Source organism: Eretmochelys imbricata, chromosome 5 (assembly GCF_965152235.1).
Source record: "Eretmochelys imbricata isolate rEreImb1 chromosome 5, rEreImb1.hap1, whole genome shotgun sequence".
NCBI classification, from domain to species: Eukaryota; Metazoa; Chordata; order Testudines; family Cheloniidae; genus Eretmochelys; species Eretmochelys imbricata.
The window spans coordinates 42,353,289-42,376,491 of record NC_135576.1 but is presented as its reverse complement, the minus strand read 5'-3'; the positions used below and the strand labels follow the sequence as shown (position 1 = coordinate 42,376,491).

Genomic DNA, 23,203 nt, shown 5'->3' with positions numbered 1-23,203 from the left:
ATTTACAAAATGTAAGTCTCTGACAAGTGTAAACATTTGGCTAAAATTTTTAAAACAATCTTTACAAAAAACTTAGTTTGTTTTCCTTTCGCAACACACATTAAATAAATCTTACATGTACCTATCGCCTTTCATACTGAGAGATCTAAAAACATTCTATTAATTTTACACCTCAGCATGGCTATTTATTCAGCCAGTTAAGGTCTATTAGATGCTAGACCAGGCGAACTTAAAAGCTGTAGCTTAAAACCTGTAACACTGTAGTAGCAAATCAAAAGGTGTATATGGCATAAATGAACCATTATATCAGCGAAGAAAATATTTTAACAATGAGATCCTATTATAACTTTCCTCCTTAATTTGTGATAGGCCTCAAAGGAAGACATATAGAAGACAAAGGAATGTAGAATTTGTTTTCCCATTTAAATACAAATGTTTTCTCAAACCCAAGGAAAGAGGCAATATCACTTGACAAAACACACATATGTATGCTTCACTGGAAATATTTATACTGTGTTCCTGAAAAAACAGAGAGAGTATATGATGGAGGTATTGGCTGTAGCCCAATAGTTAAGACTGAGTTGAGTTTTGCACTTAAAACGGGGATTCAATCACTTTATTATGTATGAAGAATACAGCAACCTCTTCCCAAAATTACGCTTCTTACTACAAGTACAGAACTAATTTTCTGAGAATTCCCAAGCAAGTCTTAATTAGTTCATGAGTGAAGATTTAAAGTGGATTCCTTAAGAAATTTAACATTCATTGCCAAAAGATCTTCATAGAATAATGCAAACTCTTTAAACTTTTTAAGTAGGAAGGAAAACAGGCATACAGGGATGAAGTGACTCATCCAAAGTTACAAAGCAGCCCAGTGCCAGAGCTAGGAACAGAAACCAAGTAATCTGATCCTCAGTATACTTTCTTAGTACACAGGCTAGTAGTGCATAGGGAAGTGCCTGGTACAACAGCACTCCTCAAACTGTCCCCCACACAGCACTTACTAGTGGTCCACAGAGAGTTGGCCGATCACACGGTGTTGGCTCTTCATCATGTTTCCAATTGCTAAATTCCATTATAAGACAGCTAAAAATACATTGAATACTTTCCTAATATTACTTTTCTGTATCAGCAGTTGCTGTAGTTGCTACAGAGACATTATGGTATTGTAAATGGGAGAGGAAGTGCTTGTCTGCAGCATTGTGAATGGGAGAGGAGGCAATCTTCCCTATGACAAGGTCTGAGAACCCCAAGCCAACACTATTGTGGGCATTACCCAAAACAGCAAGTAAATAATAATTTCTCTTGAGCCCAAATAATTTACACTCACTATCTATCAATAGAAGGTTCCTCTTTACAGTTTATATTTGCCTGCCATACTGAAGCAAATGAAGACTTGGACCATTTAAATATTTTGTCACCAAATAAAAGAATTCCTATGCCTGCATATTAAAATGCATCTTCTACCAAATGTCACAGTCCTATCACATCATTAGGGTTTTTTAAAAGGAAAAGGGAAAATAAATATTTTGCCAGAATTTTTACAATAGATTCCATAAAGCAGAAAGAAGTGTATGCAACATTTGTTCAGTAACATAGATTATAGGCGGATTTTTACATTTTGATGTTGATTAAAAATAGATTTAAGGATAAAGGTTTAGGAAAAGATTCTAAGCTCTGCTACTTAACTAAAACTCACCACTTCTGTGAATTCATTACTTCCTAAGTCCAGTCTCTCTAGCTGAGTCAGTCTGTTCATGGTTCTGCACATGGAAGGAATTAATAAGGAATTAGATTTAAAAAAATACCAGTTACATCCAATCTTCCTGTATTCATACTAATACATCTTTTTAATCAGCATTAAATAGTGATGCAGTTTTGTAAATAGACTGCTACATAGGTTAATATTTTCATACATTGTTCAGTTGAATAACTATACATTAATGATCCCGTTGACTAAATCACATAAAAGAAGTCAGAGCTTTAAGTAATCTAGTGTCAGCTCACTTAATTTTTGTAAATTAAATTATGACCAATCATTCCAAGTCATTCAGTAAAGCTACTCTCCACCCACTTACACTTCCTTCCATCTCTCCCAACTCATTGCAATCACTTCAGAGTTCTCTCGTTACATCATCTTTGGTTGGCCCAGGTCATCTGGACTCAGGCTCAGCACTAAAAATTTCTGTGTAGATGTTTGGGCTCGGGCTGGAGCCCAAGAGCTGAGACCCTCACCTCTGAGCTGGAATGTCGATACAGCAATTTTACAACCCTGCAGCCCAAGCTCTGCAAGCTCGAGTCAGCTGACCCAAGGTCAGATGAGAGTGTTTTATTGCTGTGTAGATGTACCATCTACAGCCAGAATGCTCGTTTTCTATCTACGTTCCCTCATCAATGTGAGCGTTGCATAATGGAGCAGTCATATTATACAAAACACAATCAAAATTTCAATTTAGTCAAAAATAAAGAATTTAACAGACAGTTTTAATTAAGCCTTAGACCCCAGTACTGCAAACACTTAGGCCCATGGATAACTTTATTGATGCTAGCAATATCATTTACTTCAGTGGGATGACACCCAGCTTTAGTTACGTGCTTATGTTTGCAGGAATTGGCCCTGCATAGTACTAAAGTAACCCTCTCTAAAAATCATTTGTTCCCCCCAACCCCCCTTTTTTTTAGGAAGTGGTCACTGTAAGTGTAACTGTTGTTGAAAACAATGCAATCAGAAGTACACTTAAAAAGCCAATGAAAACATTTCCAAACTGAGAAGCTTCTTAGTTTCTGCATATATAATTTGTCTTTAATTTCAGCTATCAAATAAACCGTCTATGCAATGTTCAGTACTCTTGCTTTCCTTTCAAATAGAAGACCTATTTTTAATATGCATTACAATAGTTCCAATTCTTCAAACTCTAAATATTGGATCAGTTTAAAGCTACATAATGTATTTAGCACAAACTAAGGTTAATTTAGTTGCTAGACATTACTCACTCACTTTGATTAACAGCTTTAACAAGTGCTTTTTGCTTCAGTGTTAAATATTTTACTCAAACCTAATTCAGTAGGAGTACTAGCTGTATGTTAATATGTTTGTCCAATGACATATATGATTAAAAATAAAAATCAACAAGTATCAATAAGTGTGAACAAACTAAAGGAAAAAATACAGAAAAATCAACAGGAAAACAAGCAAGAAAATTGTTTAGGCTCTATAGCAAAATATTTATTCAGGCTGGTGTACCTCATTAGCACCAATAAAGCATTTTCCCCCTTTTGCATCTACTTTCCAAATGTCTTTTTTCCTTTGCTATTATTTAGTTCTATATTGATTTTTTTCATCCAAACTCATTCTTCACAGTTATAAAGCACCTTTATTTATAAACATATATCTGGACTTTTAAAAGTATTTTAATTTAGATGTTTGTTACAGTCCCTGCCTTCACTTCATAATTGAAGGTGGGCCATGCATTAATCTGCTAATTATATCACCTGCAAAGTAGACGCAGGGTGCTGAGAGTTTTAGCAGCTATGCTGGGCTTCCTTCTTAGCCATATCATATATTGATAGTGCTACTCTCTAAGGCCCCAGATCAGCAAGGTACTTTTGCATGATGTTATCTTTAAACACACAAATAAAACCAATAGCTTTAAGTACCTTGCTGAATTGATCCTAGAAGATGTGGAAGAGTTATGGCAGCAGCTGTGTTGCTAGGAAGATTATGGTGGCGCTAGTCAAGACTGCATAGTTAAAGCTGAATTTATTGTTGTGCATACAGAATGAAATCCTGGCCCCACTAAAGTCGCTAGCAAAATGCCCATTGACATCAGTGGAGCCAAGATTTCACCTAGGAAGCATTACAACATTCCTGTCAACATTTCTATCCAGAAGAGAACTACACTTAAGTTACTGATATATTCTCTTAAACTTAACTCCATCTACATGTAGGTTTTCGTCTGGGAATTACCGATATATTTGCATTTCAACTGTAACTATATGTCAAACGTCCCTCACTTTGAGGGATGTCAGTTTACATATACCAGAAATAAGACATCATGAAGCTAAAGGTAAACAAAATTCTTTACGTCAAATGAATTAATATCACAGCATTTAAAAAAAGAAAAGGAGTACTTGTGGCACCTTAGAGACTAACCAATTTATTTGAGCATAAGCTTTTGTGAGCTACAGCTCACTTCATCAGATGCATACTGTGGAAAGTGTAGAAGATCTTTTTATACACACACAAAACATGAAAAAATACCTCCTCCCACCCCACTCTCCTGCTGCTAATAGCTTATCTGAAGTGATCACTCTCCTTACAATGTGTATGATAATCAAGCTGGGCCATTTCCAGCACAAATCCAGGTTCTCTCACACCCCCCCCCACACACACACACCCACTCTCCTGCTGGTAATAGCTTATCTAAAGTGACTACTCTCCTTACAATGTGTATGATAATCAAGGTGGGCCATATCCAGCACAAATCCAGGGTTTAACAAGAATGTCGGGGGGGGGGGGCAGAGGGGTAGGAAAAAACAAGGGGAAATAGGCTTGAATAGAGACTGGGAGTGGCTAAGTCATTATGCAAGGAAACCAAATTTGCAAATGAATTCAAATTCAACAGTTTCTCGCTGGAGTCTGGATTTGAAGATTTTTTGTTGTAATATCACAACTTTCATGTCTGTAATCGCATGACCAGAGAGATTGAAGTGTTCTCCGACTGGTTTATGAATGTTATTGTTCTTGACATCTGATTTGTGTCCATTTATTCTTTTACGTAGAGACTGTATGTAGAGACAGCTCTCCAACACCACTTTCTACAAGCCATTACCCTCTGATCCCACTGAGAGTTACCAAAAGAAACTACAGCATTTGCTCAAGAAACTCCCTGAAAAAGCACAAGAACAAATCCGCACAGACACACCCCTGGAACCCTGACCTGGGATATTCTATCTACTACCCAAGATCCATAAACCTGGAAATCCTGGGCGCCCCATCATCTCAGGCATTGGCACCCTGACAACAGGATTGTCTGGCTATGTAGACTCCTTCCTCAGGCCCTACGCTACCAGCACTCCCAGCTACCTTTGAGACACCACTGACTTCCTGAGGAAACTACAGTCCATCGGTGATCTTCCTAACACCACCATCCTGGCCACTATGGATGTAGAAGCTCTCTACACCAACATTCCACACAAAGATGGACTACAAGCCGTCAAGAACACTATCCCCGATAATGTCACGGCTAAGCTGGTGGCTGAACTTTGTGACTTTGTCCTTACCCATAACTATTTTACATTTGGGGACAATGTATACCTTCAGATCAGCGGCACTACTATGGGTACCCGCATGGCCCCACAGTATGCCAACATTTTTATGGCTGACTTAGAACGCCGCTTCCTCAGCTCTCGTCCCCTAATGCCCCTACTCTACTTGCGCTACATTGATGACATCGTCATCACCTGGACCCATGGAAAAGAAGCCCTTGAGGAATTCCACCATGATTTCAACAATTTCTATCCCACCATCAACCTCACCCTGGTCCAGTCAACACAAGAGATCCACTTCCTACAGTGCTAATAAACGATGGTCACATAAACACCACCCTATACCGGAAACCTACTGACCGCTACTCCTACCTACATGCCTCCAGCTTTCACCCTGACCACACCACACGATCCATTGTCTACAGACAAGCTCTGCGATACAACCACATTTGCTCCAACCCCTCAGACAGAGACAAACACCTACAAGAGCTCTATCAAGCATTCTTACAACTACAATACCCACCTGCGGAAGTGAAGAAACAGATTGATAGAGCCAGAAGAGTTCCCAGAATTCTCCTGCTACAGGACAGGCCTAACAAAGAAAATAACAGAACGCCACTAGCCGTCACCTTCAGCCCCCAACTAAAACTCCTCCAATGCATTATTAAGGATCTACAACCTATCCTGAAGGATGACCCAACACTCTCACAAACCTTGGGAGACAGGCCAGTCCTTGCCTATAGACAGCCCCCCAACCTGAAGCAAATACTCACCAGCAACCACATACCACACAACAGAACCACTAACCCAGGAACCTATCCTTGCAACAAAGCCCGTTGCCAACTGTGTCCACATATCTATTCAGGGGACACCATCATTGGGCCTAATAACATCAGCCACACTATCAGAGGCTCGTTCACCTGCACATCCACCAATGTGATATATGCCATCATGTGCCAGCAATGCCCCTCTGCCATGTACATTGGTCAAACTGGACAGTCTCTACGTAAAAGAATAAATGGACACAAATCAGATGTCAAGAATTATAACATTCATAAACCAGTCGGAGAACACTTTAATCTCTCTGGTCACGTGATTACAGACATGAAAGTTATGATATTACAACAAAAAAACTTCAAATCCAGACTCCAGCGAGAAACTGTTGAATTAGAATACATTTGCAAATTTGATACAATTAACTTAGGCTTGAACAGAGACTGGGAGTGGCTAAGTCATTATGCAAGGTAACCTATTTCCCCTTGTTTTTTCCTACCCCCCCCCCAGAAGTTCTTGTTAAACCCTGGATTTGTGCTGGAAATGGCCCACCTTGATTATCATACACATTGTAAGGAGAGTGGTCACTTTAGATAAGCTATTACCAGCAGGAGAGTGGGTTTGTGTGTGTGTGGGGGGGATGGGATGGGATGGGATGGGATGGGATGGGATGGGATGGGATGAGAAAACCTGGATTTGTGCTGGAAATGGCCCAACTTGATTATCATACACATTGTAAGGACAGTGATCACTTTAGATAAGCTATTAGCAGCAGGAGAGTGGGGTGGGAAGAGGTATTTTTTCATGCTTTGTGTGTATATAAAAAGATCTTCTACACTTTCCACAGTATACATCTGATGAAGTGAGCTGTAGCTCACGAAAGCTTATGCTCAAATAAATTGGTTAGTCTCTAAGGTGCCACCAGTACTCCTTTTCTTTTTGCGAATACAGACTAACACGGCTGTTACTCTGAAACAGCATTTGAAGTTCCCTTTCTAAATAATGTTTTCAATACCACCTTTTTTGGGCCATTGTCACATGCTGACAGGTGAGCCCTTCACCATATAGGGCAGGGGTGGCGAACCTGTGGTTTGCGAGCCGCATGTGGCTCATTTACAGTTAAAGTGCAGCTCGCAAAGGCCCCATTCCCCCTATTTTCTGCCTACTAGACTGCAGGGGAGGGGGTGAATGGCCTCAGGCCTTCTGCCCTGCAGTGGGATGGTGGGACTACAGGCTACTGCAAGAGACAACTGGTGCCTGTTGAGAGTGTGTGTGTGTGACGGGGGGCACAATTTAAAGGTTCAGTCATTCCCCTCAACAGCTTGAGTCACACATCCCCAGGCACACCTCCCCTCTTACCCACAGCGGCCCCTCCCTGCAGCTCCCAGGTTTTAGCTCTGTGAGGAGGGGCTGCAGCTCTCCTGGCAGCTCCCAGCTGTTTGCTGCTGGCTCTCCTCACAGCCTCAGCTCCAGCAGCTGTTGTGCAGGGAGGGGGCCTGGCTGCATCATATGACAAATTGGAGTCTGCAAATCCTGGCAAAAATCTGGGAGGGGGCGGGGGGGTGACACATGACCACACCCCTGGAACCCAGGCAGGTACACCCTGCACAGCTGAAGCCCTGAGCCCTGGTAGGTGTGCTCTGACTCTCGAATTTCTGAAGATTGTCGTATGTGGCTCGGAGGGTTGTAAAGCACGACCACCCCTGATGTAGAGTACCTAGACACAATGTGCAAAATAAGTCAATCAATTCTGTCCAAGAAAGGATTTCAGCTGTATGCCATTACTTGCATATATCTCAAATGAAAACAGTCTTAAGTTAAGTAGGATCACCATGTGGATTAGGTGGAAAATTAAATTACTCAGGGCCTTGCCAGACCACAGAAGTAACAACACTGTCAGATTCCTGGATTAGTTTGTCTCTTGCTAGAATAAGGAGAGCAACCCACAATCAGTGCCTGAAATTAAGAGGTGAAAGAAGGGACTAGAAGTGATACACAATCTAAACAATAAAGCATGCAGTTGAATTTTACTATTAAGACAACCCCAGATTAAAATTTTAACAAGCATTTTACAGCTGTGGAAACGTGATTGGGAGATACTCACACTAGCTATGTTAAACAATTTGGTGAAGTGTTTTGGAATACATCTTGCATCACAGATTCCACAGAACATAGGTATGTACTGTGTTGTATTTTATCAATAATAAATGCATTCATGATCAAAGTTGTTCAAAAACAAGCAAATTCACCCAGTCACGCTGAACAATAAGCATCTACTAATCCCACATACATTGATTTTAATATTAGAATTTGAATAATATCCACAACAGTTTTCAACAGTAAAGTCGAAAAGACTTAGTGCCACTAAAATAAATTTATGCATACACACAGAGTGCAGCAATGGTACACTAAAATTTGTCAAGATTTCTGGAGAGGGAAATTGATGGGATTAGAATTTAAAATATTTTCAGCTAGAATCATAACATTCACAGAGCTGGATTAAGACACAATTCTTGGGATGCAGTCCCAGTAACTGGAGGAAAGAGGAGAAAATTAACATAGATACTTGAGTTTTTACTGATTCGGTACTGAGGCAGAAGATCAAGGAGTCCACTGGGTTAGAGAAGAGAGAGCAAGAGCTAATTTGGAAAGCCAGGACAAGGAAGAGACTGAACATGAGGAGGAGGAAGAGTTTCTGCAAGAGGGCTGATTCCTTTGGGTTTGATCATGAAGTTTTGGTGAATCTTGGGTCAATTAAGGCTCAATCCACTTTTTAGTAGTCATTAAGAGTTTACTGAAACTGAAAAGCAAGCAGGCATGTACCTTAAATATTCCATCTGTACTTACTTTGGCAACATTTTTAACTGGTTTTCTCTCAGTTCCAATATCTGGAGTTTAGTTAACCTGCAATATAAACACATGATAGAATGATTGACCATTAAAAGGTAAAACATTTCTATTTTCTGACGAAACCCAAACTTTGTGATAGAAACAGGAACTGAAAGTTATTTTTAGTAGTTGTACAAAAAGTCATTTAAAGACCAGGAATATTTTTCACTTAAGACTGCAAAGATAGTCTGTACAAAAAGTCACATTGTTGTAATCTCACCTTTTCATTAGTTTTTTTTTTAATCTGGATCTCTCTTCTGATTTGCACTTGCTTGAACACAATTGTTCTCTTCTACCCACAGATTTTTTATACATTTCAAACAATTTTTAGTTTATATAAATTCTCCTGAGATGTCAAAACAAAAGGTTGTTTGAGGGGAGAGAGCAGGATTAATGAAAACAAATTAAAACACAATTTCTGCTATAGGGACTATGTTAGACCATATTGTACATTCTATACCTATACATAAAGCTGTTAAAACAATACCTCTGGTCTCTATTTCCACAAGTATCAATCATAGAAATGTAGGGCTGGAAGGGACTTCAAGAAATCATCAAGTCCAGCCCCCTGTGCAGAGGCATGATCAAGTACACCTAAACCATCCCTGTCAGGTGTCTGTCCAACCTGTTCTTAAAAACCTTCAGGTGGGGATTCCACAACTTCCCTTTGAAGCCTATTGCAATATTTTACTATCCTTACAGTTAGAAATTTTCCTAATATCTTACCTAAATCTCCCTTGCTGCAGATTACGGCCATTATGTCTTCTCCTACTTGCAGTGGACATGAAGAACAACTGACTACAGTTCTCTTTATAACAGACTGTCATAAATATAAAGAGAAGGGTAAACTCCTTTGAAATCCCTCCTGGCCATGGGAAAGCTCCTCTCACCTGTAAAGGGTTAAAAAGCTAAAGGTAACCTCGCTGGCACCTGACCAAAATGACCAATGAGGAGACAAGATACTTTCAAAGCTGGGAGGAGGGAGAGAAACAAAGGGTCTGTGTGTCTGTCTATAGTCTGTCTTTGCCAGGGATAGACCACGAATGGAGTCTTAGAACTTTTAGTAAGTAATCTAGCTAGGTACGTGTTAGATTATGATTTCTTTAAATGGCTGAGAAAAGAACTGTGCTGAATAGAATAACTATTTCTGTCTGTGTATCTTTTTTGTAACTTAAGGTTTTGCCTAGAGGGGTTCTCTATGTTTTTTAATCTAATTACCCTGTAAGATATCTACCATCCTGATTTTACAGGGGGGATTTCTTTATTTCTATTTACTTCTATTTTTATTAAAAGTCTTCTTGTAAGAAAACTGAATGCTTTTTCATTGTTCTCAGATCCAAGGGTTTGGGTCTGTGGTCACCTATGCAAATTGGTGAGGCTTTTTATCCAACATTTCCCAGGAAAGGGGGGGTGCAAGTGCTGGGAGGATTGTTCATTGTCCTTAAGATCCAAGGGTCTGGGTTTGTAGTCACCTAGGCAAATTGGTGAGGCTTTTTACCAAACCTTGTCCAGGAAGTGGGGTGCAAGGTTTTGGGAAGTATTCTGGGGGGAAAGACGCGTCCAAACAGCTCTTCCCCAGTATTCGTTTGGTGGTGGTAGTGGCCAATCCAAGGACAAAGGGTGGAATATTTTGTACCTTGGGGAGGAGTTTTGACCTAAGCTGGTAAAGATAAGCTTAGGAGGTTTTTCATGCAGGTCCCCACATCTGTACCCTAGAGTTCAGATGGGGGAGGAACCTTGACACAGACCTTAGCATACTTAAAGACATGTCCCCTCTCAGTCTTCTTTTCTCAAAACTAATCATGCCCAGTTTTTTTAACCTTTCCTCATAGGTCAGGCTTTCTGAAACTTTTATCATTTTTGTTGCTCTGCTCTGGACTCTCTCCACCTCTTCTCTAAAGTGTGCCACCAAGAATTGGACAGAGTACTCCAGTTGAGTGCTCACCAGTGCTGAGTAGAGCATACTGTTAATATACCTGTTAATATACCAGAATATTAGTCTTTTTCACAACTGCATCACAATGCTGATTCATTCAATTTGTGACCCCTGTGGCCCTCAGATCCTTTTCAGCAGTACTACCACCTAGTCAGCTACTCCCCATTTTGTAGTTGTGCACTTCATTTTTCCTTCCTAAGTGAAGTACTTTACATTGTCTTTATTGAATTTCATCTTGTTGAGTTCAGACCAATTCTCAAAATTTGGTATGGTCATTTTGAATTCTAATTCTGTGTCCAAAGTGCTTTCAAAATCACTCCCCCTCCCCAAAGCTTGGTGTCATCCCCAGATTTTATAAGCATACTCTCCATTCCATTATCCAAATCATTAATGAAAATATGGAATCGTATTGGAACCAGGACTGACCCCTGCAGCACTCCACTAAACACGCCCTCCCAGTTTGACAGTGAACTGTTACCAACTACTCCAAGTATGGTTTTTCAACCAGTTGTGTACTTTATAGTAATTTCATTTAGATCACATTTTCCAAGTTTGCTTATGAGAATGTCACACGGGATTGTCACTAAATCAAGATTCATCAGGTCTACTGTGTCAGCCATCTGATCAAGTGGCCACTGGATTCACCTTGGACTTCCCTTCCCAAGTTTCCTTCCTAGTCAGCTCATTAATCCATTTTTAAGTTTTCTATTTGGAAACTGCCTGACCTTTCTTACAGTAAAGCCTTGATGCAAGATAAATAACCTCTCAGTCTCTGAACTCAGCTGCTTGGCCAAGATAAATTCAACGGGGTCTTGACATCCAAGCAATGTAGCACACCCTCTGGAATTCTGTGGATTAAGACAGAAGTGACACGGCTTCTACATTTCATTTTTATATGAAATGTAGAAACTGCCTTATGAATAAATGCAGGCAGGGTCATGAAGACAAGAGTTCTGCGTATTACCTGCTGGCAGTCCTTCTACATTACAGAATAGGACATTAAAGTTCCCTGACTCTAGCAGAAGTAATGGCAAAAAAATTAAAGGCCATGATATGCAGCAAATAGACTTAAGGGGATCAACAGAAGGTGCTATGAGAATATGGAGAATAAATTTAAGTTTCACTGAATATTAGCAACCAAATTTAAGGGAGAACTGGAATGCCTATTAACAGTATCATTTTTTCTCCAAAGCTTTCTCACACTTTTGGTCACATCTGGGTGATGTGCACAGAAAAGTGAACCACCACACCCTATAATACTGTAATAGCTACATTGTGTCTTTATGGAACTGGTATTCAACTCCAATTCTGCCCAGCTTGCTGGAACGGGAGGATATCCAGAACTGCAGATTGAGAAGGAACTATTTTTTGCTCTCCTGTACCAGAAGGGGAAACAAGCCTTCTTTAGTCTTATATAGGACAACAAAGTACATTGTTTTCAGATGACTATTCTTGCAGACATGACCTTATCTGGCAGCACCTCCTCCCTTTTTATTAAAGGTTTGACTCCGTCATACCTAGATCACTTGTGCTAGTGAATTAGGATTTCTAAGAAAATTGACAGGTTCCAGAGTAGCAGCTGTGTTAGTCTGTATCTGCAAAAAGAAAAGGAGTACTTGCGGCACCTTAGAGACTAACAAATTTATTTGAGCATAAGCTTTCATGAGCTGAGCTGTAGCTCATGAAAGCTTATGCTCAAATAAATTTGTTAGTCTCTAAGGTGCCGCAAGCACTCCTTTTCTTTTTAAGAAAATTGACTTTGCCTGAGCAGATCCTTTGTGACAAGCAGAATGATGGGTATTTCACCAGGCATATCTAATAGATCTTAGTACCATGGCATCTTTAGCCAATCTATGGCTACAAAATTAAACCTCAAGAAAGCTTCTGCAAGGTTCTGTCTATCATGGCCATTAGAACATTTGTTTTGCTTGCCCAAGGCTTCTTGAACCTGCTGAATGATCTCTTTGCCTTCCTGCTAGAATTGAAGGCCCGTTGGTCCACTTCACGCTCACCTCAGTATCTGCAAATCTCCTAGAATAACACTGTTCTCAGAGTGGTAGCCATGTTAGTCTGTATCAGCAAAAAAACCAAGGAGTACTTGTGGCACCTTAGAGACTAACAAATTTAGGTTCCTGGTTTAGCGTTTTTGGTGTGTGGTTGCTGGTGAGTATTGGCTTCAGGTTGGGGGGCTGTCTGGAAGCAAGGACTGGCCAGTCTCCCAAGATCTGAGAGAGTGAAGGATCGTCCTTCAGGATAGGTTGTAGATCCTTGATGATGCGCTGAAGAGGTTTTAGTTGGGGGCTGAAGGTGACGGCTAGTGGCATTCTGTTACTTTCTTTGTTGGGCCTGTCCTGGAGTAGGTGACTTCTGGGTATTCTTCTGGCTCTGTCAATCTGTTTCTTCAATTCAGTGGGTGGGTATTGTAGTTTTAAAGCGGCTTGATAGAGTTCTTGTAGGTGTTTGTCTCTGTCTGAGGGACTGGAGAACACTAACCCAGAAACCTATCCTTGCAACAAAGCCCAATGCCAACTCTGTCCCCATATCTATTCAAGGGACACCATGACTGGACCTAATCACATCAGCGACACCATCAGAGGCTCGTTCACCTGAACATCTACCAATGTGATATATGCCATCATGTGCCAGTAATGCCCCTCTGCCATGTACATTGGCCAAACCGGACAATCTCTATGCAACAGAATAAATGGACAAATCAGATGTCAAGAATTATAACATTCAAAAACTAGTCGGAGAACACTTCAACCTCCCTAGTCACTCAATTACAGACCTAAAAGTCGCAATACTCCAACAAAAAAACCTTCAAAAACAGACTCCAACGAGAAACTGCAGAATTGGAATTAATTTGCAAACTGGACACCATTAAATTAGGCTTGAATAAAGACCGGGAGTGAATGGGTCATTACTCAAAGTAAAAACTATTTCCCTATGCTATTTTTTTCCCTACTGTTACTCACACCTTCTTGTCAACTGTTTGAAATGAGCCATCCTGATTATCACTACAAAAGTTTTTTTCTCCTGCTGACAATAGCCCACCTTTATTGACTAGTCTCTTTACAGTTGGTATGGCAACACCCTTTTTTCATGTTTGTGTTCTCTCTCTCACACACATATTATAATATAATCTTCCTACTGTATTTTCCACTGCATGCATCTGATGAAGTGGGTTTTAGCCCAGGAAAGCTCATACCCAAATAAATGTGTTAGTCTCTAAGGTGCCAAAAGTACTCCTCCTTTTTTTTTTTTTTTTTACGAGTATCACTGGAAACGATCTCCAATTTTTCTGACCTCATCTGCATCTAACGCTGCCAGACCACTTCTTCCCGCTGTATGAATCACTAACAGAACAGAGACATTGTTGTTTCTGTTGCCTTCCTTAGACTTATTGCATTTTCTCCTATGTTCAAGTTATCTCCTCAGCTAGTTCCACCTACTGAGACAAACACATCAGAACTCTGGGAGATACAAAACCTCTTCTATGTACGGGAAGGATGAGGTAATCAAAAGAAAGTTTTACTTCATCTGCTGGCCTTCAGGAACTACATCCAAATATCTTGACTGGTATACGGGAATCGAACAGAGATGGTTATTTAAAATGGAAACCCTTAGACAACCTTAACTATAGATGTCCCTATGTATTCCACCTATATTAAGTATGTAACGTTGTCTATGCAGATCATAGCATACAATATATATTTTACATGTTATTTTACCACAAAAAGGCAACAGAAAAAACCTCCTTGCACTGTTGGGAAATGAAAATCTCTCCTTGCAGCAGAAAATATGGTATGTATTATGAGACACTAATTCAAAATGCATAAAATCAAAAAGGAAAGCAACATGACACGTGTCTCAAAAGTGAGTTGTGTAATACTCCTGCAACATCTGGGGTTCAAACTTTTAACAAAAAACACACACTCAGTCATACCAAAATTCAGTTTTTTAGTATCCATTTGAATATTTTAGATAAACTTGGGGCTTCGTTAAAAAAAATGTTTATAGATCAACTAACAAAGCTAAAGTAATTTTATTTCATTTTAAACAATGGCCAAATTCATACCTGGAGTAACTGCTTACTTCAATTGAATATTCCAGGAATTATTTTGTCCACTGTTATCTAAGCAGCCTGTACACATTACAGCTCAACTTTTAAACACAAAAATTTAAATATTTAATACCACGTATGAGCACCACAGTCAGCAGAAAATTAGTTCAATAACTCCGTTAAATCTGATTTCCTGTCTGTTTTGGTTTAAGATCCTGCATCAATACAGCTCAACATCAAATATATAGTTTCACTTTCCAAGAAGATATGCCTACAAAGTCACATTACAACCACCCCTTTTACTTCCAAATAGAATTATATATATTTCAGACAGTTTATTTTTTCAGCATGGTCACAAGTTCTTTAATTCAGAAAAACATTTTAAATTATAAATACTATTAAAAGCAGGAGGCTAAAATAATCAGCATTCTGCTCTGTAGCAGCCTCTGAATCTTGCAAAATTATTTTTGTAAAATTGAAGAGATAACATTAAAAGATTAATGCCTCAAAATCTTAACACTGCATTGTTAGTTTAAGTACAAAATTTATGGAAAATTAAGATCTTTTAAAAAGACAAGGTGAGTGAGGTAATCTCTTTTACTGAACCAACTTTTTGAAATATGGGACTGTACAACGCTGGAAAGGTAAGATTAAAAATGAGTTCACAGCACTGCCATATTAATTTATTTACAAAAGTCATGGAAGGTTGTCTACAGCTAGCTAGTGCTGAGTTATAAAATGATTCTAAGCATCAAAGATCACATGTGCCAGAGGCTGAGGCTGAACTCCTTGGTAACAGGTCTATCAACAAGAAACTTAAACCTGAGCAGCAGCAGCGGCTGTTGCTTTACCAGCTCCATTTCTATACACTTCAGAGTGCTTATCAGTGGCTAGAAGCAGCAGTAGAAAAAGTAATTGTTTTCCCAAATGTCTTCTTTTCATGAAAGAAGTGAAAATGGAAGACACAATGGAGTAAAGTAGAAATGAATGTGGCTTTATTCTGCCCCTTTCGTTCTTAAAATATTCCAATGTGCTCTACAAAACAATGAATCAGAAGCTGGGAATGTGATGTCTATGTAGGCATATGCCATAACCATTATTTGACAAGATATACAGTTTTGGACACTAGAACCTATTTTATTTAAAAGTGCTGATCGCGACACCAGGATTATCATTGTACTCTTTTTGAATAGAGCTATGGGCTGTAACTTCCAATGGGACAAAAACAACAGTATAATATCTCACCCAAAGGCTATCACACCTATAATGCTGCACAGCTATGTTAGCGTTAGATAAGAATCCAAATGCAGATATTAGCCTTGCTTAAAGGCACAGCCTACAGATTTGTATATTTAGACATGAATGAACCAATTTTCAAAAGTGCTGAGCACCTGCCACTGAAATGAAATTTTGTATATACTGCAATGGAGGCTAACTCCAGAATCCTGGCCAATATTCATCCTTACAGTAAAACAGATTCTTATGTCTCTGACTCTACATGTTAATGAATACTGAATATAGAATGACAGCTGCATACTATTGGATCAGTAGGAATTGAGACTAGTTCTGTAAGGTTTCAAATTTGGATTGTAATAAACGAAGTCAGTACTAATTACTAAAATGTCACATAGGGCAATTTCACTAAGGAGTAATTTAACCTAATTGTAACAGAGCTGTGGAAGAAGTGCAAGTGTTCTAATTGTTATCCAGCATCTACTATGTAGCTGAACTAGAGTCACAGGGGAGCCACATGAAGCAAACTATATTATATATATGTATTTATTTTAAAGAAAAAAAATATGAGTGAAGACCAAAGCCAAGCACAGTGAGAGAAATACTACTTTGACATCTGATTTGTATGACTGAGGAAAATGTGGAGAGTAGTGTGAATATTAACAATTTATTCTACTACACCGACCTCTAAATTTGTAATGTGTTTACCAGATGCCAAGTATTGCTCAGCCTGAACTTTATTATTATGGACTGTATTCACAAAGGCAGGGCCTCACTTATCAAAGTGAAATCTGGAAAGAAATCTGGAAAGAAGAATTCAGAAAGTTTTCTTTATTTTACACTTTAATTTTTTCCCATAGGCTTTGGAGGAAGCAAAGCAGTTTCAAAACACTTCTTACACATATGTATATATTAAATACAATCCTTAGATACAAATTAGAATTCATGTATATAATTATCCAAAGTAAAAGAAGTGAATCGAAGAGACCACAGTTTTTTGCACCTTACCAATTTCACCACCTGCTTTTATCTAAACAAAATAGGTAATGAGAGTACCTACTTCCTATAATTTCCACTATTCAGAGGAGAAAATTAGGACTTCACGAAAGGTTTCTTCAAGCATCCTGGATTTGCCTTAAACAATGATTTACGTTAGAAGCACACACAAAATGTATTTAAGTGTAGGGTCCATCAAAATTAGACATTTGGGTCAAGAAATGAAAGGTCATTCCTTTGTAATCATACAAGACTTCTATTTCAATATCCAATGTTGTTGTAGCTGTGTAAGTCCCAGGATATCAGAGAGACAAGGTGGGTGAAGTAATATCCTGGTCTATTTCAATAGTTGATAAAATCATTGCAAAGTGGCTGATGACCGTTTTCTTTTGGTTGAAAAAACAGGATCTATATAGAATAAAATATAGCTGACCAGGGAATCCACTGACTGAGTAGCTATAGAAGGCTACCTGTACATACCCTACACGTCAGGAAAAGGTAGGTCTCTGCACTGCTGCCACATGAGATGGAGTAGAAGGCCACTTTGGAGGTGGGCTAAAGGTGCAGATCTGTGTTTATGAACAGGTTAAAATAGCATCCACAGTCTAAGCATGAGGAAGATGTTTAGCAGATCAATACCTTGATTCTGGTTTTGGGGGGTGGAGGAAGTTGGCTTTCACCTCCTCAACCATTCAGCACTCCACCTATATAGGGCTTTATGTGGTGGAGTATAGTACACCCTTAATGTCTACCTCTGCCTTTAAATACATTTATATTATGATTAAATGAAACATTTCCTTAGAGAAGATCTGAACTAATTAAAGAAATACAGAATTCTTTAGGAGATTAGTGATGTAGTGGTGGGAGTCTGCTATAGACCACCAGACCAGGGGGATAAGGTGGATGAGGCTTTCTTCCGGCAACTCAGAGAAGCTACTAGATAGCATGCCCTGGTTCTCAGGGGTGACTTTAATTTTCCTGATATCTGCTGGGAGAGCAACACAGCGGTGCATAGACAATCCAGGAAGTTTTTGGAAAACGTAGGGGACAATTTCCTGGTGCAAGTGCTAGAGGAGCCAACGGGGGGGGAGCTTTTCTTGACCTGCTGCTCACAAACCGGGAAGAATTAGTGGGGGAAGCAAAAGTGGACGGGAATTTGGGAGGCAGTGACCATGAGTTGGTTGAGTTCAGGATCCTGACACAGGGAAGAAAGGTAAGCAGCAGGATACAGACCCTGGACTTCAGGAAAGCAGACTTCGACTCCCTCAGGGAACGGATGGGTAGGATCCTCTGGAGGACTAACATGAAGGGGAAAGGAGTCCAGGAGAGCTGGCTGTATTTCAAGGAATCCCTGTTGAGGTTACAGGGACAAACCATCCTGATGTGTCGAAAGAATAATAAATATGGCAGGCGACCAGCTTGGCTTAACGGTGAAATCCTAGCGGATCTTAAACATAAAAAAGAAGCTTACAAGAAGTGGAAGGTTGGACATATGACCAGGGAAGAGTATAAAAATATTGCTCGGGCATGTAGGAATGAAATCAGGAGGGCCAAATCGCACCTGGAGCTGCAGCTAGCAAGAGATGTCAAGAGTAACAAGAAGGGTTTCTTCAGGTATGTTGGCAACAAGGAGAAAGCCAAGGAAAGTGTGGGCCCCTTACTGAATGAGGGAGGCAACCTAGTGACAGAGGATGTGGGAAAAGCTAATGTGCTCAATGCTTTTTTTGCCTCTGTCTTCACTAACAAGGTCAGCTCCCAGACTGCTGCGCTGGGCATCACAGCATGGGGAGTAGATGGCCAGCCCTCTGTGGAGAAAGAGGTGGTTAGGGACTATTTAGAAAAGCTGGACGTGCACAAGTCCATGGGGCCGGACGAGTTGCATCCGAGAGTGCTAAAGGAATTGGCGGCTGTGATTGCAGAGCCATTGGCCATTATCTTTGAAAACTCGTGGCGAATGGGGGAAGTCCCAGATGACTGGAAAAAGGCTAATGTAGTGCCCATCTTTAAAAAAGGGAAGAAGGAGGATCCTGGGAGGCCAGTCAGCATCACCTCAGTCCCCGGAAAAATCATGGAGCAGGTCCTCAAAGAATCAATCCTGAAGCACTTACATGAGAGGAAAGTGATCAGGAACAGTCAGCATGGATTCACCAAGGGAAGGTCATGCCTGACTAATCTAATCGCCTTCTATGATGAGATTACTGGTTCTGTGGATGAAGGGAAAGCAGTGGATGTATTGTTTCTTGACTTTAGCAAAGCTTTTTGACACGGTCTCCCACAGTATTCTTGTCAGCAAGTTAAAGTAGTATGGGCTGGATGAATGCAGTATAAGGTGGGTAGAAAGTTGGCTAGATTATCGGGCTCAACGGGTAGTGATCAATGGCTCCATGTATAGTTGGCAGCCAGTGTCAAGTGGAGTGCCCCAGGGGTCGGTCCTGGGGCCGGTTTTGTTCAATATCTTCATAAATGATCTGGAGGATGGTGTGGATTGCACTCTCAGCAAATTTGCGGATGATACTAAACTAGGAGGAGTGGTAGATATGCTGGAGGGCAGGGATAGGATACAGAGGGACCTAGACAAATTGGAGGATTGGGCCAAAAGAAATCTGATGAGGTTCAATAAGGATAACTGCAGGGTCCTGCACTTAGGACGGAAAAACCCAATGCACCGCTACAGACTAGGGACCAAATGGCTAGGCAGCAGTTCTGCGGAAAAGGACCTAGGGGTGACAGTGGACGAGAAGCTGGATATGAGTCAGCAGCGTGCCCTTGTTGCCAAGAAGGCCAATGGCATTTTGGGATGTATAAGTAGGGGCATGGCGAGCAGATCGAGGGATGTGATCGTCCCCCTCTATTCGGCATTGGTGAGGCCTCATCTGGAGTACCGTCCAGTTTTGGGCCCCGCACTACAAGAAGGATGTGGATAAATTGGAAAGAGTCCAGCGAAGGGCAACAAAAATGATTAGGGGTCTGGAACACATGAGTTATGAGGAGAGGCTGAGGGAACTGGGATTGTTTAGTCTGCAGAAGAGAAGAATGAGGGGGGGTTTGATAGCTGCTTTCAACTACCTGAGAGGTGGTTCCAGAGAGGATGGTTCTAGACTATTCTCAGTGGTGGAAGAGGACAGGACAAGGAGTAATGGTCTCAAGTTGCAGTGGGGGAGGTTTAGGTTGGATATTAGGAAAAACTTTTTCACTAGGAGGGTGGTGAAACACTGGAATGAGTTACCTAGGGAGGTAGTAGAATCTCCTTCCTTAGAAGTTTTTAAGGTCAGGCTTGACAAAGCCCTGGCTGGGATGGTCCTGCTTTGGGACCATTTGGGGATTGGTCCTGCTTTGAGCAGGGGGTTGGCCTGGATGACCTCCTGAGGTCCCTTCCAACCCTGATATTCTATGATTCTATGATTTTAATGTGTAATTCAGATCCGAATAACTATCCTATTTAGCTTCACTGTCATAATGCCCTATTCCTGTGAAGTGCTAGGCTCCTTCAACACTCTTTAACCTCAGGGAGGTTTTCTGCAGTGAAGCTGAAAAGGACAGCCATTCAAATCAGAACTAAACAGTGAAACCTGTTGGAGAGTTAATCTATATCAATTTAAATTAATTTAATAAGAGTTGAGTGTGTTTAGCACCTAGTACCTCACTAGATCAGACTGTTATTTGTCCCAAACTTCTGTTTTTGTAGACTGCTACCAATGAAATTATTACAGTCAAATGCTAGTATCAGAATGGCTGGTCTTTTAAGGGGAGCTGAGCTCAATTGCATCCAATCAGCTGCCCCTCACCTGAGGCTGTAAGGCTAGGGATCACATGATAGCTTGAAGATCAAATGGTTCTCATAAAAGTGAGCAAGTAGCTTAGCTGAGGATGGGAGCTGCAGGAGGTAGGGAGACAAGAGGTCCTGGGGCAGAGGAAAGAACACAGTTTATACGTGATTCTCAGACAGCCTGCAGAGTGTAATCCTGCAGGCAAGCAGGCTAGGAAGGAGATGGGATCAGAAAGGTTTGCCTTGACTTGACTCCCAGGCAGACAGTCTGCAGAATGTAATCCTGAGGGGAGTAGATAGGCCCTGCAGAAGACTCCAGGTCAGGGGGAAAGGACACAATTGATGTTTTGAACTTTTCCTTAACAAGTTTATTTTGAAAAAATTAAATCAAAAGTCTTGATGAAAAGGACAGAAATCCTGTGGCTGGAAGAGTGCTCTTTGGTGCACCGGCTAGTGAGATAGCCAACTGGTTTACATTTAGGCTCTGTTTGACATTGCTTACTCCAGATAAATTAGGCAGACATCACATGACACTTATACTTTGTTTTCACATTCAGACTAATAGGTAACTAAAGCTCAGCTGTGCTCAGAAAACTTGTAAAAAAGCACACTAATCTGCCAAAAAAATATAATAGCTTAAACGTGTATCAAAGTGAGCCTCAAACAGATGCCAAAAATCTGCAGAATGCACAACCAAAAACAAAAATATTTTTAAAGCACATTTTGTGGGGTTTTATTTTAGTTCTAATTTATTCTCTCTCATTTCTAATATTTTCAAATGTGTAACAAGTACAGATGAAAAAATTTACTTGTCTTGCAATTTCTAATTTCGCTCCATAATTCTATTCATACACAAGACTAATTAACTAAGTAACTGAACAAGCACATCACTAAACAGGAAATCTTACTGTATAGCGTGTAACTACAGCAGTCGGTCCCAGGATATTAGAGGAAGGTAGGTGAGGTATTATCTTTTATAGGATCACTTCTGTTGGTGAGAGACAAGCTTTCGAGCCACACAGAGCTAGTCTTCAGGTCAGAATAGAAGACAAAGGTAAGAATAAAAGATAAGTTCCACTAAAAGATGCTGCCTCATCCACCTTATCTCAGAAAATTTTATTGTTTCAGTAAACCCAGTTTAAACCCATTTTTAAATAAAATATATAAATCAATTGATGGTATAAGGTCTGTTAATAATTCCTGTTCAGCTCTATTAGCCTAGAAGTTAGGGTGTTTTAAGTCAGCACCTGTATATTTTAAAAAACAAGGCTGAGATTTTCATAGCTATTAAGGGATTTGCATCCCAATTCCCATTAATTTTAAATTTTTAAATTATTATTATAAACACTTATATTGCAGTACCACCTATAGGCCTCAACGACACTGGATCTCATTGTGCTGGGTGATGTACAAAGATGATAAATTGAAGTTCCTGCCCCAAAAAGCTTATAGTCTAAAAGACACAGGTGGGTGAAAATCAGGCATGCTGGGGTGTGTTGAGGGAGACAAGGTAACAAATCAATTGCACAGGATGTGTACAATTCTTAGCCAGCCAGTAGGTGTAATTATGTATAGTCTCTGATAAGTCCTGGAGATTGTAAACAGACAAAGGTGACAAACCAGGTTTCTTCTATATAAAGGGGAAAGAAAATATAGTGGCAGATGCCATGTCCAGGAGAGAGGGCTCTGAAAGGCTGCCTCTGGGTTAGCCACTAGCTAACTTCCCTGTAACTTTTTAATGAGAGAGGTGTGACGCTAAAAGCATCTCAAGGCAAGAGGCTCACTGGAATCAGGTAGAGAGTTTCAGCTGGCCTGACTAGTTCAGAGTACACCAATTCACTATGGTTATAATCTGCATCTAAAAAGATGTCATGTGATAGGTAACTGGAAAACTAAAAACTCACTGATCAATAATATTCTTGCATGATGTATGTACACAGTGTGCATCAAGAGTAACGGATATAGGCTAGAATTATGACTAAAATGTATTTAAACCAGACATATTGGGAGAGTTAGTAAATAGGTCAGCCCAAGATAAAGGTATGTACATTTGCTTCTTAGACTAGCATGGTCACCAGGCAGAGACAATGAAGGTCCCTTTACATAGTAGGTAAACAAAGCTATCAAACTAACAAATATAAAGATTGGGGGGAGAGGGGGGCTGAATCTCAAGTGATAAGCAACTGAGTCAACAGATTGTATACAATATTATTGTATTATAAAAGTGTGTAGAGTGAGGTCTTTTATGAAAGCCTATGACACACTGGTGATTAGTATC

At 40.1% G+C, this 23,203-nt stretch overlaps 1 protein-coding gene across 8 annotated transcripts in view; it reads right to left on the bottom strand.

Annotated features, from left to right (window-relative positions):
* ERBIN (erbb2 interacting protein) overlaps positions 1-23,203 on the bottom strand; it is a 223,459-nt gene that overhangs the window by 59,723 nt on the left and 140,533 nt on the right. For all 8 annotated transcript variants that reach the window (XM_077816949.1, XM_077816948.1, XM_077816947.1 and 5 more), the window contains 2 exons: positions 8,890-8,946; positions 1,700-1,763 (listed from right to left, as the gene is read on the bottom strand). In XM_077816949.1, coding sequence (XP_077673075.1) covers positions 1,700-1,763; positions 8,890-8,946 — 121 coding nt within the window. The remainder of the gene's footprint in view (positions 1-1,699; positions 1,764-8,889; positions 8,947-23,203) is intronic.